The following is a 15,858-nucleotide window of genomic DNA, read 5'->3' as shown; positions in this document are numbered from 1 at the left end:
GGGGGGGGGGGGGAAGGGGCAGGATATCTAGGGTTAAAGGCTAAACTAAAAGTTATAATTTAGCTTATATACTAGTTTCTAACTAAATTTATTGTTGAAAACTTGAGTTCTGTCCACTGAAACTTAACTTTAGCTGGATCAACAAAGAAATAAATGTTAACGAATGAAGAATAAATGAATGAATGTTTTGGAACACAACTTTATTGATTTCTTGATCCATCCGTCCAAATGGTTTCATATCCCATGGACCAAATGAAAAATGTAAGAATAAAGGATTGATTTAATGTGAACAGTGGTTACTACACAAATATGAGGACAAGCTGATTAACATTAAAATCTGATATTTAATGATAAAAATTATTTTCAGGTCTGAAAGGAACTCTAGGTGCGCATACCTTCAAGGAACCTTACAAGCAAAGATGGAAATACCCGATTTACAATGGTACCCTTGTATCCTTGATCAGATCAAAAATGTGAAATATACTGTCTTTTCCCTGACTCGAAAAGTGTTTATTTCTGTGAGTTTCTCCATTGAATCTTAAAGACAAAAAATATGCACGTTATTTAAGCACAGAAATCGCAAATAAAAACAAACAGTTTAAAGAAACAAAAACATGGACATCTAATTCATACTTGATCAGACAAAGTTGTAAAGGGTAACATTTTGAATCGGGCATTAACATCTTTTCACGAAGGGTCACTTGAAATAACCCTTACTTTCCCTTTAAGGCTGGTTAAAATAGCTCGAAAAGCAGTTGATTTACTGAAATAATGCAGTTACATTGAACAATAGCGCGCACAACTAAAGATAATGTTACGGTCCAATTAGCTTGGTGTGGCGGAGAACAAATTGCTAAATCTTGAGCTATGTTCTATAAACTATTTTCAAAAAAGAATCGAATTGAGTCAATTTGCCACAAACTCAAATTTTCTAATACCTATATCTTTGCAACCAAATTGGTATTTGATATTTTAAACTTAGATAATTTGATACAACAGAATTTTGAGTTTGAAATATCTAAGGTTTACGACACTGGGTTGCAAAGATATAGGAATTAGAAAATAAGAATTTGTGACAAAGAATCAATTCATGTGTCTAAGAGTTTAAGAGTCTAAAAGTCCATTTGGTTTTAGCAACTTCTCAGGGAATAAAATGGTGATTTTGTTTATGAAAGAATATTGTAAGAATTTACACACAAACCTCTATATAGGAGGATATTGAGATGTTGAAATGTGACAATGAATGAGTAAATTATAAAGAAAGATGATGAATATTTTATTCCGCAATGAAAATAAATGATGTCGGATAGAAGTTTAGAGATGATATTTTATAAGCTTAAACCCGAGTGATTCCACCAATGAATGACTGTTTAGCAAGCTTTCTCTCTGTAGCAGACAGAATGCTTTCAGATCAGCTATGACAAGGAGATGTAAATTTCGAAAATTTCAACTTTAAGTAGAAACATTATTTTCATAGTATTGCTTATTTTATATATTTAATAAAATTTGACACCACAAATAATTCCCAAGATTTTAAATGTACAATAAATATAAAAGATTTCACGATCATCAGCTTCTGAAGACTCGAGCCTTAAAGAGAGATGGTTGGTTTTTACTAAACTCAAGATCATCCAAAACCCAGGTCTTGATTTGAGCTTTACATGAGTCTAAGCAGACTCAAAGATTGCGTGTATAAGCTTTTTAAATCTCATCTCAGAAGTCATGAAAATTACGATGATAAAGATATATGTATATTCAGACAATTTTAGTTTTCTTTTATAAACAAGATTCTTCATATCTGTTAGACTGTTGCACGTCCTTAAAATCTTATATTCTCTTTAATCATAAGTCCTGTTATCAAAAAGCTATTGAGATAAACCAAAATGGGTCAAATTTCTAACATGTAACCGGATATATTTACCTTCTCCTCCTGACATATAGTTTCTAACATGTAACCGGATATATTTACTTTTTATACTTGAGCATAAACTAAAAACTAGAGGAGCTACGTGGTTACAGAGTTGTACCAGTGGTATCGTTTACATTTTACCTTCTCCTCCTGACATACAGTTTCTAACATGTAACCGGATATATTTACTTTTTATACTTGAGCATTAACTAAAAACTAGAGGAGCTACGTGGTTGCAGAGTTGTACCAGTAGTATCGTATACATTTTACCTTCTCCTTCTATGTAGTTTGATTAAGGTTGTCTACCTTAAATGCTAGGATGAAGGTGTTGACGAACTGCATGTCGTTTCTCAAGAAGTTAACAATGAGATCCACCGTCTCCTCCTCCTTCTCTAGCTCCTCGCCAAATCCAGGGGTGTCCACCACAGTTACCTGAGGGGCAATGATAATAATGAAAATAATAATAATAATAATAATATAGTAATAATAATGATGATAATGATAATAATTATAATAATACTAAAACTAATAATAGTGATAATGATGTTAATAATAATTAGTAATAGTACTAATAAGAATAATAATATGATTAACTAGCTGAAGGGCCCGGCGTTGCCCGTGAAAAAAAATTGGATAAAAAAACTATTTTTTTTAGCTTATAACACTCGGCCCCAGGCTACCTATGATTGTCCTAAAATAACTTCAGCCCGATATTCGGTCTAGCCGTTTGGCCGGCCAGAGGGAACATATTTATTATAATATAGAAGAAGATGTGTTGTTTGTATGAATATGTACGAATGTATTGTTTTAATATGTAGATAGCAATAATGATGATAATAATAATAATAATAATAATAATAATAATAAAAACAATAATATTAATAATAATAATTTGAAAAAGTTACATTAGGTCCATATCCTAGCCAGGGTCCTGTCTCTGCACAAACATGGCGCGTGATTCCTCCAACCTAGAAAATAACTTATTAGTTATCAAATTATAGGTTTTATTCTTTTTCTAGCAAATCGTGCGTAGACTTTAGACTTTCCAACAGTTTTCACTGAAAAGAGAAAAAACCCTCGTTTTATTTTAAATGTTTTTCGACATAGCATGGTTATTCATTGAGTTAACTTTCTTTTTGGACACTTTATCGGACACTTTATAAAAAATTCACCATGTTTGCATTTTTAAAATTTCTTCTTTTAAATAGTGAACTAATTATCAACATTTAAAATAATATACTATTTCTGTCTCTATTTACCTCTGCTCCTGGACTAGAGTAATGTCCCACATTAAAACATTGTCTTCTTGGATCCGAACTCCGGTATTCCTTGTCCCGTCCTATCCAAACCAAACCAAATATCAATCCAACATGGCCGCCACTTCTCTACAGCTGACACACTTTTTGCTTTTGTGGAATTAATTATTAATTTCTAGTGTATTTGTCTACATTCAATAGGGCGACTGTGGTCGACGTTTATATCTATACAATGAATTGATGACTTCTCTCAAAATCAAAATTAAAATCAAAAGTCGTCTTTATTATATTGATGTATATGATGACGACTGTATATAAATTTGTCTGTTCTTAAATTCATTGGAGTTAACGTACATAATTATAATACTGAAGACTTAAAAAATTGCTAGAGGATAAAATTATTGGAGCAAGTTATGAATATTTCAAATATTTCAAAAATTTCATTTCATTTTCAAATAAAATATGTTTAACACTTTTTATTGTATTCCATCAATACTATTCTCTTGAAATAGGGAATTGGAAGTGTTTTTCTAAAGTTTTTCTTGAATAATGTAATTTCTTAGTTTTAGCAGTTTTAATCCCTAGAGAATTTTAAGTATTTAATATTTAAGCTAAAATGTTTGAAAAACGCGGCCCTCCCCCCCCCTCAAAAAAATGATAAAAACAGATTTAATCAAAGGATTTAAGTTCTAATGCAAAAATCTATTAGAATTTTGCAACAAGTGCTTTATAGTTCTTAAATATATATATCTAGGGCTACAAAAACATTTAAACGAGTTAATGAAGTTAAAAAACTAAATGCTCTAAATGTGACCCCTTTTTATAAAAAATTGTTCTTCATAAAAGAATGTATATTTATGTATAAAATATTAAGCTTAATATGTATATTAGGGTATTATTAAACGTAAAGTCTGTACAGTGTAAACAAACACTTTAAAAAGGGTGTCTAATTTTTACAGTCTTACATAGTACATACTAAAGTTTTACACAATTTTTTCATGGAATTGTCAACTTTATTTTTAAATGTTTAAATGTTTAAATTTGCTAAATTAAAACTTACAATGGACTAAAAGTGCTTAAATATTTCAAAATATTTATTTTCCAAACAAAAGTTTTTTTATACTGTTTTGTACACCCTGTGTTTAGTGTTTACTGCACCACTCTGTAAATTGTTTTGTACACCCTGTGTGTAGTGTTTACTGCACCACTCTGTATATTGTTTTGTACACCCTGTGTGTAGTGTTTACTGCACCACTCTGTAAATTGTTTTGTACACCCTGTGTGTAGTGTTTTCTGCACCACCCTGTATATTGTTTTGTACACCCTGTGTGTAGTGTTTACTGCACCTCCCTGTATATTGTTTGCACTGGAGACTATATTAAGAAATCAAAGTAAACAAAAACATTATATGGAGATGGATTGAGATATTTAATATAAATAGCAGCAGATACCAATCATAAAGATGAAAACAATAATTTTTTCTAGAAACATATTTTTTAAAACTATTTGTTACTTAATCATTCATACTCACTTCATGGTGAATTGTATTATTGGCGTGCTATAAAGTAATCATCGTGCTATAAAGTTAACGTATATGTTTAATGCAAATAGTAGCAGATATTAGATATATACCAATCAATAATATTAACGATATAATATTGATAAAGATGAAAACAGTAATATTAACTAGAAACATTTTTTACTAGAGACATGCATCTCGTGTCGCAGTTATAAAATTTACGCCATAAATAATTCACTCTGAGTATAGACGTGCGTCCTACACCGACTACATGTGAGTGAAGAATTTAAAATATTTCATAAACAATAATAAGGACGCACAAAAGTTTCTAGGTAGAACTGGATTCTAATCAATAGTTTCAGTGAGTCTGCTTGTATGTTGGCATTTGCCATTTTATGCTGCGCGCGCATGCCCCGTAAAATTCCAAAACAAAGAGAGGGGATTGAATTTTGTGATCCAGAAAAATAATATCTGTGGGATGCCTGCGAAGAGACTGGCAGCTGGTGGGGTCTTAAATGTAAGACATGTGGCCGCAGCGCTCGGCCCCCTAGCCTGTCCTGGCAAATCCCTTTATGTTGTCTGTAGAGATGAGCACGTTTGGCTTTTTTACATTACGTTTGTTCATAATTCATGAACGGCTAATTTGGTTCGTTTTTTTTCAATCGTTCAAAATATAATTGATTTCGTTTGTTCGGTAATTTTCGTTCACTTTCCCTCTATTTCGTTTGTTTTCTCACTGAATAATCGATCAGTAAAATCGTTCGTTCAGAAAAATATTTTGTTTAAGAAAATCGATAGTTATTTAGAAGTTTTTCGAAAAAATATTTAGTTTAGTATAAAAAAACTGTTGGTTTAATAAAGTGTATTCGAAAAAATCGTTCATTCATTAAAACACGATCGTTGAAAATTCGTTAGTTCTGTGAACAACAAAAGGAAAAAAATCTTTCATGAACAGTCAAGATCGTTCCAACAATCTTTAATCGTCCTTATTTTCGTTCGTTTAAAAATGACAATTTTTTTACTTCTCTGAACGATCCATTTCGTTCATCCTGCGTTCGTTTTTTTCTGAACGATACCCTTTTTACAAAAGATTTCGTTTTTTCTCAAAATGTTCGTTTGTTCAAAAAAACAATGCCCATCTCTAGTTGTCTGTTTTTATGTCTGAGCATAAATAGTTGAAACCCGTCTTTGCACCGATTTGCCTCAAACTTTAATTTGTCATTTATCAGAACCATATGATCTAAGTTTTTTTAAAATGGTTGCATTATAGGTGGGTTGATTGGTTGGTTACAGAGCTAGTTTTCATTTAAGATTTGGTTTCCTATCAGAATATTTGCAAGGCTTGATTTCCCAACTCCAGATCCTCCCAGGATTACAAATCTCGGGCAGGGGTACCTAGATATTCATGATTATAGGGATACCTAAACATTCATGATTACAGGGCTACCTAGATATTCATAATTACAGGGGTACCTAAATATTCATGATTATAGGGGTACCTAGATATTCATGATTATAGGGGGTACCTAGATATTCATGATTACAGGGTACCTAGATATTCATGATTATAGGGATACCTAGATATTCATGATTACAGGGGTACCTAGATATTCATGATTATAGGGATACCTAGATATCCATTATTACAGGGTACCTAGATATTCATGATTATAGGGGTACCTAGATATTCATGATTATAGGGATACCTAGATATTCATGATTACAGGGGTACCCAGATATTCATAATTACAGGGGTACTTAGATATTCATTATTACAGGGTACCTAGATATTCATTATTACAGGGGTTTGATGTTCAAATACAAAATATTCCGAAAAATTGCTTCGTCTAAATATACAGTGATAACCAGAAAACTGTGGAATTGTAATACGACATTATAGTAAATGTGAAGTTCATTTGATGTATTAACAAGGCAAAAAACTTTACTAGTAAGTAATTTAATTGTAATGGGTCTGTTTACACTGCACAATTGCTGTGCCTCAAGTTCATTGGACTATGTAAAGCCATAACTTGAGTTTAAATGTCAACTTCCTATTCCAGAGTTTTTTGGTTATAATAGTATCAATCGCCCCAAGGCAGGTTTCGGCGCAGCACGGTTGCGTAGGGGCGAGCGCCAAATAGGATTTTAAAGATCGATTTGGCGCTCTTACTTAGAAATTATACACCGGAAACACGTCTTATAGCCAATAGGTCTCAGATGATTTCTGAACATATCTCTATACAATATCTGCACTCTTAGCTCAATTACCGGGTCTAGTCAGATACTCCCTTTAAACCTTAACTTTATATATTGATCTTTTTTTTTTATAAAATGTGAGTTAACTATATGAATCACTGTAACAGCTAAATCTAATTATAACCCCCCCCCCCCCCCTGTATCCTATCTATAGATTAAGTATCCCTTACGTTCGGAATGCTTGGCAAGTAAAGCCCTGTATAATGCTTGGATTCATCTAGATAATGCTTGATTATTAAACATTCAATGTATATTTACAAACTAAACATATTACTGCAGGGGATCTCTCAGGAATAATGTCAAAAAGTCAATTGTGAATTTTTTGGTTTAGAAAAATGTGCAACTTTTTTAACCTTCCAAGTTCAAATCTGAAAGAAACATTCTTCTTTTATTAGTTTTTACTTTCTATTTTTTCTTTTCACAAATTAAACATTCTTTTTTTCTAATTTTTTTTCCTAAGGATTAAATGGAAGCCATAGGAAATAAAAACAACTGTACTTCAATTACCATTTTTCTTTCTAAAGGGATTCCCTACGAAATGATCTGAACTGAAAACTTTAGAATGGTGGATATCGAGATTAATGCTTTTGATCTTCTATTTTTCTTAATCTCAAGACTAACTTAATCTTGCTTGTATCCTTGAAAAATGCATAAAATTCAACCAATCAGAGTCGCGTATATAAAGCCGAGAAATTTGAAATTTTTCGCGCCATTATTATATATACAGAAACGGTAGGGCCTCTCTAATTAAAAAAAACGGTTTCTGATTTTTCTTTACTATAAGAAAGAAAGAACGGTTTAAGAAGTGTGTCCATTGGATACTCAGATTAAGTAATCGGGATTAAGGATATCTCATTCTAAAGTTTTCAGTTCAGGGAAATTTCAACAACTTAAAGGGTCTGTAACCAACCATAGTTTCTAGGAACCCTCCATACAAAGATAGAAGTGCCCGATTTACAAAGGTACCCTTTTATTCTTATTCTGACTTTAAAAGTGTTAAATTCTAATAATTTCTCCATTGCTTTCTAAAAGCAAGAAATGCGCAAATTACTTTTGCAGAAAAACCGCAAATGAAAATAAAAAGTTAAAAAAACTTGTAAATGGGGTATTACCATCTTTGCAAGGAGAGGGTCATTTGAAATTAAGCTTACAGTCCCTTTAGTGTAAAAGCTTCTTAACATATTTAATTTTTAAATTTGAGATACGCGATGCAGAAAGGAAAAAAATTCAGAATTTTTAATTAATCATATCATAGTGTATGGGTAATTTTTGGAAAATCAGTGCCTGAAGTTTTCAATTTTCAAGTTTCAGGCATCAATGGTAGGCTAATCGAAGATATCATGCCACCAAAAATTAAAAATCTCTGTGAATCTCTTCTTGAGAAAATCTATTTTTAAGAAATCGTAGAAATCAAGTGCATTGTCAAGACTAAATTCAAACATAACAGTAGTTTAATATGTTTATTTGCCATATTTTTGTACCCACATGGATTATATATTTCTCCCAATATCCCCCCAACTCCTTCCCGGTCAAATGACAAGTACTTTATTCTGTTCTATCCAGCTTGATACCAGAAATCTATTTATTAGATTGATTTTGATCAGAGGCTAAACTTTTGTGTTAGATCTCTAGGACTAAATATTTTGATGTTGAGTTAGGTTGCTTAACCTAGACCTATTGTTAGTTTAAATCTTGAATTACTAACTCAATGTTAAAGTTTTGTGAATGATTAAGGATTTGAACCGGCGGTGTGTAGTTCACCGACCCCTAGAATTAATTCAATTCTGTCCCAGGCTATAGTATTCCTAGGCTGAGTAGGTCATATCTTTGATACTGGCTGAACCTCAGCCGTAGAATTAATTTTAGAGGTGAATTGCCGTCAGTTCGTTTAATTTTGTCTAGCCCATGCCAAAAGTGAGTTATGAAATGGCCATACCGAACCATACCAATCCATACCAAACCAAACCAAACTGATCTTGTTTTATAAGCATTGATTAAAGATAAAAATGCACTCTCTCAATTGTATTGTTTCGTTAATAAAAGCAAAAATGCTCTGAATTTAGTTTAACCTAAACAATTTTTGTGACATAGCTACCAAATATCTTCTTTTTTAATCAAATGAGGATAAACATTAAGAAGCAAAGAATTATAGTTAAGGTAAAATAAAGTAAAATAAAATAGAAATATGTTAATTTTGTGAAGCTAACAGTAGAGATGGGCATTGTTTTATAGACGAACGAAATTTTTAGAAGAATCGAAATTTTTCGTGAAAAAGGGTGAATTGTTCAAAAAAATGTGGACGTACGAAATAGATCGTTCGGAGAAATGAACAAAATAACGATTTAAAATCGTTCGAACGAACTTTAAAGAAAATTATTTTTACTGATCGAACGAATTTTCCGAAAGGTTTTGTAATAGATGAAACATAAACGATAATTTTGAGAACATACGAAATAATTTTTTAAAACGATTAAGAAAACTACATTGGATCGTTTACGAGGGATGAACATATGACAGGAAAAAAGAGTCGATCGTGCCCATCTCTAGCTAGCGGTGATTAATGGAAAAAAATTGTTTCAAAGTTTTTCTAAATAAAGATAGTAAAGATAGTGCAGGCTTCTATATGAGATCTTGCCAAACTATTCGTCTTCAAATAAAACTATTTGCTTTAGAACAGTATAGTCACATGGTAGGGGGGGGGGGCGCTTTTCACAAATAAAGAAATGTTACACCAATCAAAAAGTTAAATAACTGATTCACGACAGTAGCTTTATACATCGTATTGTCATTTTATTTACTTTAAAAAATGGCGAATAATGTTTTTTCCTTTATTTGTATCGAGGAAGAAATCTGGAAAAATTACTTAGTTATATTGTTGAATTCCAACACGTAACCCTTAGATATTTTATAAAAATAATAATACATTCGCATGAAACAATCTAAGTTTAAAACATCAAATGTTTGCACCAACAGATTTAAAAGATATTGAGATTAGAACATTTGAGTTTTTGTGATAAAATGAAAATTATACCAAGTATAATTAAACTATGTAAGGCGTAATCAACAACTAGAAAAAATTAAATAAAAAATAATATAATTAATAATTATAAAATATCGTGAAAATATCAATTAATATCTAATTACCTTAAGGCATTTTCTATTGGAATATTCTTACAGTTACTGATAGAATCCAGACCATGTAGAACCTAGAAATATATAATATAGACAATCTAGATCATGTAGAACCTAGAAATACATAATATATAGAATCCAGTCCGTGTAGAACCTATACATATTATAATAAAGAGAATACAGATCGCGTATAACGTAGAAATATATAAAATATAGAATCCAGACCATGTAGAACCTAGAAATATATAATATATAGAATCCAGACCGTGTAGAACCTAGAAATATATAATATATAGAATCTAGACCGTGTAGAACCTAGAAATATATAATATATAGAATCCAAACCGTGTAGAACCTAGAAATACATAATATATAGAATCAAGATCGTTTAGAACCTAGAAATATATGATATATAGAATCCAGACCGTTTAGAACCTAGAAATATATAATATATAGAATCCAGACCGTTTAGAACCTAGAAATATATAAAATATAGAATCAAGATCGTTTAGAACCAAGAAATATATAATATATAGAATCTAGACCGTGTAGAACCTAGAAATATATAATATATAGAATCAAGATCGTTTAGAACCTAGAAATATATAATATATAAAATCCAGACCGTGTAGAAACTAGAAATATATAATATATAGAATCCAGACCTTGTAGAACCTAGAAATATATAATATATAGAATCCAGACCGTGTAGAACCTAGAAATATTTAATATATAGAATTCAGACCGTGTAGAACCTAGTAGAAATACATAATATGTAGAATGCAGACCGTATAGAACCTAGAAATATTTAATAAATATAATCTAGACCTTGTAGAACCTAGAAATACATAATATATAGAATCCAGACCGTATAGAACCTATAAATATATAAAATGTAGAATCTAGATCGTGTAGAACCTAGAAATATATAATATATCGAATCTAGAACGTATAGATCGTAGAAAAATATAATATATATAATCTAGACCCTGTAGAACCTAGAAATATATAATATATTGAATCTAAACCGTGTAAGAGACCTAGAAATATGTGATATCTAGAATCTACACCGTGTAAAACCTAGAAATATATATAAAATATAGATAGTAGACCGTGTAGAATCTAGAAATATATAATATATAGATTCTAGACCATGTATAGGACCTAGACATATTTAATGTAGAGCATCTACGCCGTGTACAGCCTAGAAATATATCATATATAGAATCCAGATCTATCTAGAAATATTTAAGATATAGATTCTAGTCCATAGACATATTTAATGCAGAGCATCTACACCGTGTACAACCTAGAAATATATCATATATAAAATCTAGACCATGTAGAACATAGAATTGTATGATTCATAGAATCTGGACTGTGTAGAACCTAGAAATATATAAAACAAAGCATCTGGACCGTGTAGAACCTAGAAATATGTTTATGGGGTTCGGGGAAATTGCCTCAGGCTTAGATGATAAAAGAAGGAACGCCTCCTTCTCCCCACCCAATTGTAAAAAAAACTTACTAGATTATTAGATGACGAGCGAATGTAAAGGAGGAAAAAATGAATTATTATCCAACACCTCATTTTATTTCATCTGAAATCAAAAATCAAATTGAATCACATCATATATTTTCCTGCAATGAAATATGATTTTGCTTTAACAATTAAAGATGCATAAAATGTCAATTTTTGCGAAAATTTTCGCATTTTGGGAGCGAACGAAATGCGAAAATATGAGAAATTTTCGGTAAACATGTTTTTTCGCAAAAAAAAGCGAAATTTTCGCAAAACTATTCACCCTTTTCACTGGAAACCCTAGCTTACACCAGGACCCTTTGATGTTCGTCGATACAAAATGACTTTTTGTATCTGGTATTCGGTAAAGTTGTATGATTCACAACGGTTACTTGACAAAATATGTTGACGGAAAAACAATGACTTGTAATTTTAGAAAATCTTTTTTAAATCTTTTTTAAATCTTTTTAAAATCTTTTAGATAAAAATTATAACATTTATTGACGAAAAAGGGACTAAAGGTGTAATATTAATTGAAATTCATTTAAAAAATTATCGTAAATTTATATTATATATAAAAGTTATTTGCGGATTTTATTCAGCAGAGACAGAGAATGAGATTTCTTTATGTAATTTTAAGATGGCAAATTCTTAGAGCATGTTGATAGTGTTGATATCTACGTAATTTCACAAATTCTGATTGGAAATACGTTTTAAATACGAGAACTTTTTTAAAAGCTCAAACACGAAAAGAAACGATTTCAATTGTCAGAACCTTGCTATTTTATTTGTTTTTTTTTAAAATTTTTTTTAGAAAGTTTCGTTTTAAATTATCAACACACGACTTTTAATCAAATATAATCCTCATTCATTCCCCCCCCCCCTTACCCCGCCTAAACTTAATTTAACTTTTGATAACTTTATGTTCATTTTCATTATTTTGAAACATTTTATACTTCCAATCGAGGTCGTATATGGTACTCCGGTGGGGGGGGGGGGGATATTGGGGACTGAGCCCAACCCCCTGGAAAGTTTAAAAAAAGTTTTATCCCCCCCCCCTGGGAAAAACATAGTCCAATTTAGTTACTTTAATCTCCTTCAGTACAATTGTATACAATTGTATATTATTTAAACTATTTAGAATTTAATTAATTTTTTAATCTTGTTTACAGTTTTCGAAATAAAAAATATTATTGAATTTTTAAATTTGATTTTAAATCGAAGAAAGGAATCATGATTCATGAACTTAGCTCTATACAATTCTGATTTGTAAAGTACTGAATAATCTGACGATTGAGAAGAATAAAATGTTTTAATATTTTTAGGTCTAATAATAATCTTAATCAATTTTGAATTTAGTTATTTTATATCAATTTAATACTATACTTATAAATAAGAAACCACAGCGATCCAAAGATTGCAAGCTCTAACGATTATAACTTTGTCAATTACCAGAGCTAAACACTCTGTCGTACCTTATACACTTCCATGCAGTGGATCAGTTGGCTTGGGGGTCGATGAAGAACGGAGCTAAATCCGTGACATAATGTGAACTGCAGGACACATGAACATCGACACTTTGAACGCATATTGCGGGCCTGTGCTCGTCACAGGCCTACCCCTTATTTCAGGGTCGGTTACACAACATCCATCGGGGTTTCACTAGTTGGAACCCCGCATTGTCCGGTCTGCAGCCCTGGCTGCTGCAGTCGGATCAAGATGTACCTTGCAGCGTAGGACTGCATCCAACTCTTGTGTTCAGAGCCCCTCGCAGGGGTATAAGTAGGAAGCTTAAGCGCCATCCATTTTCAGGGCTGGTTGCTTCGGCAGGTGAGTTGTTACACACTCCTGAGCGGATTCCGACTTCCATGGCCACCGTCCTGCTGTCTTAAGCAACCAACACCTTTCGTGGGGTCTGAGGCGCTTCCATTTGGGCACTTTAACCTTGCGTTCGGTTCATCCCGCAGCGCCAGTTCTGCTTACCAAAAATGGCCCTATATAAGTTCTTGTTATGTGTGTTATGAAACAATCATAAAATATTTGTTGGAAACTGATATTTAAATTAAATTCACAAATCAATTTTTAATTCAATCTTTATATATTATTGTATATTTCATTAGTTAAGAGATTGTTGAAAAACATTTTTGTCTTAAATTCAATACAAATAGTGAAATTTTCAATAAATTATGCTGGTGTACGAGGGAGGGGGACTAGTTGCACGTGCCCCCCCTTCAGGTGCCCCCTAAGTGGGGCACGCATAGCCGGGGGGGTCTTATATATGAAATGATTTTTTATAATGTGAGGAAAGATTAAAAAATAAGATGTTTAAAGACAGCGTAATTCATATTTTTAAAAATATTTTTTAAACAAAAATTTTGCATTTTTATGGCGATCCGCCGATCAAAGTCAAGTTTTCATCCTTCTTAATTCTTTTTACACAAAATGTCAGCAATTAAAACCCTGGAAAATGTTTTGATATTCCACGCAAACAAACTTAACTTCTGTGAAGGGTTAGAATCAAAGGCCAAGGTGATGCGTTTCATGAGTATTCTGGAATTGTGGTAATAGCTGTAAAAGCATTTAAACACGGCCGGTTAAACCAAAATATTGTTTATGATATTTAAATTTTCTACTTTTGCTTCGACTCAGTCAGTCTGAGGCCAAATTTAAAGAATTTGAGCCGCGGCTCAAATATAGTTGGTTCCACTTAAAATGTGTCAATGTTTCTAGATTTTAGCTGGCGCTCAATTGAAACCGGGTTTGAGAAGTGGCTCAAATTCATTAAATTCGGACTCTTAGGTGTGGAGTCTCGTTAAACTTGAACGCTTAATTTCGATATTGACTGATGAGGAATTAATTTAATCTGTAGATCTGCCTAGATGGAGATAATACTTGATCCTGAGTTCACAACACTAAAGTTTGGGGGAATATATCTACTTCTATATAATAAAACAAGATATTCTTATATATGTTCCCTATAGCTGGCCAAACGGTTGGACCGAATGGGCTGACATTTTTTGTAGACACTCATGGGTAGCCAGGATGTGTCTCAGGCTAAAAAATTCTAATTTAAAAAAAATAGTTTTTTTTCTCCACAGGCAAACACAGACTGCCAGCATATTTTTATATTCATTCCTGTTATGAAAATTATTGTTATCACAGATTTTTCAAGCACAAAAATACATTTTGTTACTTTTAAACCATTTTTTAATTTTTGTAGGCACTAGGCAGTATGCAGGGGCGTATACAGCATACTTCTTTCATACTCAGGGGGGATTATAGGATTTTTAAACTTGACTTAACTTTAACATCATAGTTTTTAGAAAAAGGGGCTCCCCCACCCCCCATGAAAAAATACTGTAGTCACCCCTGAGTATGGTAGTACTACGCTGACAATTCGGTGAGAAAGTCTACGATGTAGTATGTTGAATTCGGTGACATTTTTTCCGATATAGTATATTGATATCGGTGTATACCTCTCCGATATTGAATGTAGATTTTGGTGAAGAAGTCATCACTGTAGTATATACTCCAAAGCACCGATGTCAAAGTGTAGATTTTGGAGTTCATTTGTTCACTGTCGCATGTACGATTTCGTATATACGACAGATCTGGGTGTGATCCTTTTACTATACCGCCAAGACTGACATCGAACCAGGTGATCGGAGCTCCGCCCAACTCCAGCGAAGCTTGTCGTAGAACGAGGCGGTATAACCGCCGTCGGTCTTTATGTTAGCTGGGTATTCATGCCCCTTTGAGAATCCAAACATTTGGCTCAATTTGGCTCATGCCTTGAGTTTTTGAGCTACAGCCTTAAAACTCTGCATGCAGGCGCAGAAACACTCCAAGATTTATGACCTAAAATTTTAAAGCTGCAGGTTAAATACTTTTTGAGTTATTAACCTGAGACTGGACACCCTCTTCAGGATTCAATTGTGCAACATGCATCTGGCGGGTCTTGTCTCTACACCCGGACCCATGTCACAGAGCCCCGGACCCTATCCGTCGACCAGCCTTGAGTTTTCAAGTCGGTACTTGACGGTACTGCATGTTGCTTGGCTCGCTCTGGGGTTTTGATGTCAGTATATAGGAAGATGGTTTCAGACCAGTAATGAAAAGTTTTGGCTGAGGCTGTCAGGGCGGCCCTTGTGGGTTAGGGTGTTGGTGCGACTCACTTAGGAGCTTGAACAGTGAGAGAGGGTTCCTGGTGTAAGCCTGGGATGTATACTCTGAACTAATTTGAGCACAGTGACTGGTGGTTCAC

The 15,858-nt window shown here is 32.6% G+C and overlaps 1 protein-coding gene and 1 non-coding gene across 7 annotated transcripts in view; one reads left to right on the top strand and one right to left on the bottom strand.

The window, feature by feature from the left end:
* The window catches only part of LOC111706115 (uncharacterized), a 34,412-nt gene extending 22,743 nt beyond the window's left edge, over window positions 1-11,669 (bottom strand). For all 6 annotated transcript variants that reach the window (XR_002766163.1, XR_002766160.1, XR_002766161.1 and 3 more), the window contains exons 1-6: window positions 11,601-11,669; window positions 10,085-10,146; window positions 6,006-6,079; window positions 3,169-3,248; window positions 2,815-2,877; window positions 2,216-2,341 (exon numbers count right to left, since the gene is read on the bottom strand). Coding sequence is in view for 1 of the 6 variants with exons in the window: in XM_023478890.1 (XP_023334658.1) it covers window positions 2,216-2,341; window positions 2,815-2,877; window positions 3,169-3,248; window positions 6,006-6,079; window positions 10,085-10,146; window positions 11,601-11,663 (468 nt within the window). In the remaining 5 variants the exon portion in view is untranslated. The remainder of the gene's footprint in view (window positions 1-2,215; window positions 2,342-2,814; window positions 2,878-3,168; window positions 3,249-6,005; window positions 6,080-10,084; window positions 10,147-11,600) is intronic.
* Window positions 11,670-13,076: 1,407 nt separating this feature from the next.
* On the top strand, window positions 13,077-13,230 carry LOC111706117 (5.8S ribosomal RNA). Its single transcript, XR_002766165.1, has one exon. It is a non-coding gene; the product is annotated as a 5.8S ribosomal RNA (ribosomal RNA).
* The last annotated feature ends 2,628 nt before the right edge of the window (window positions 13,231-15,858 follow it).

This window comes from Eurytemora carolleeae, unplaced genomic scaffold, assembly GCF_000591075.1.
Source record: "Eurytemora carolleeae unplaced genomic scaffold, Eaff_2.0 scaffold707, whole genome shotgun sequence".
Classification (NCBI taxonomy): Eukaryota; Metazoa; Arthropoda; class Copepoda; order Calanoida; family Temoridae; genus Eurytemora; species Eurytemora carolleeae.
Note: the sequence above shows the minus strand (reverse complement) of the source record. Positions and strands in the feature narration are given on the sequence as shown.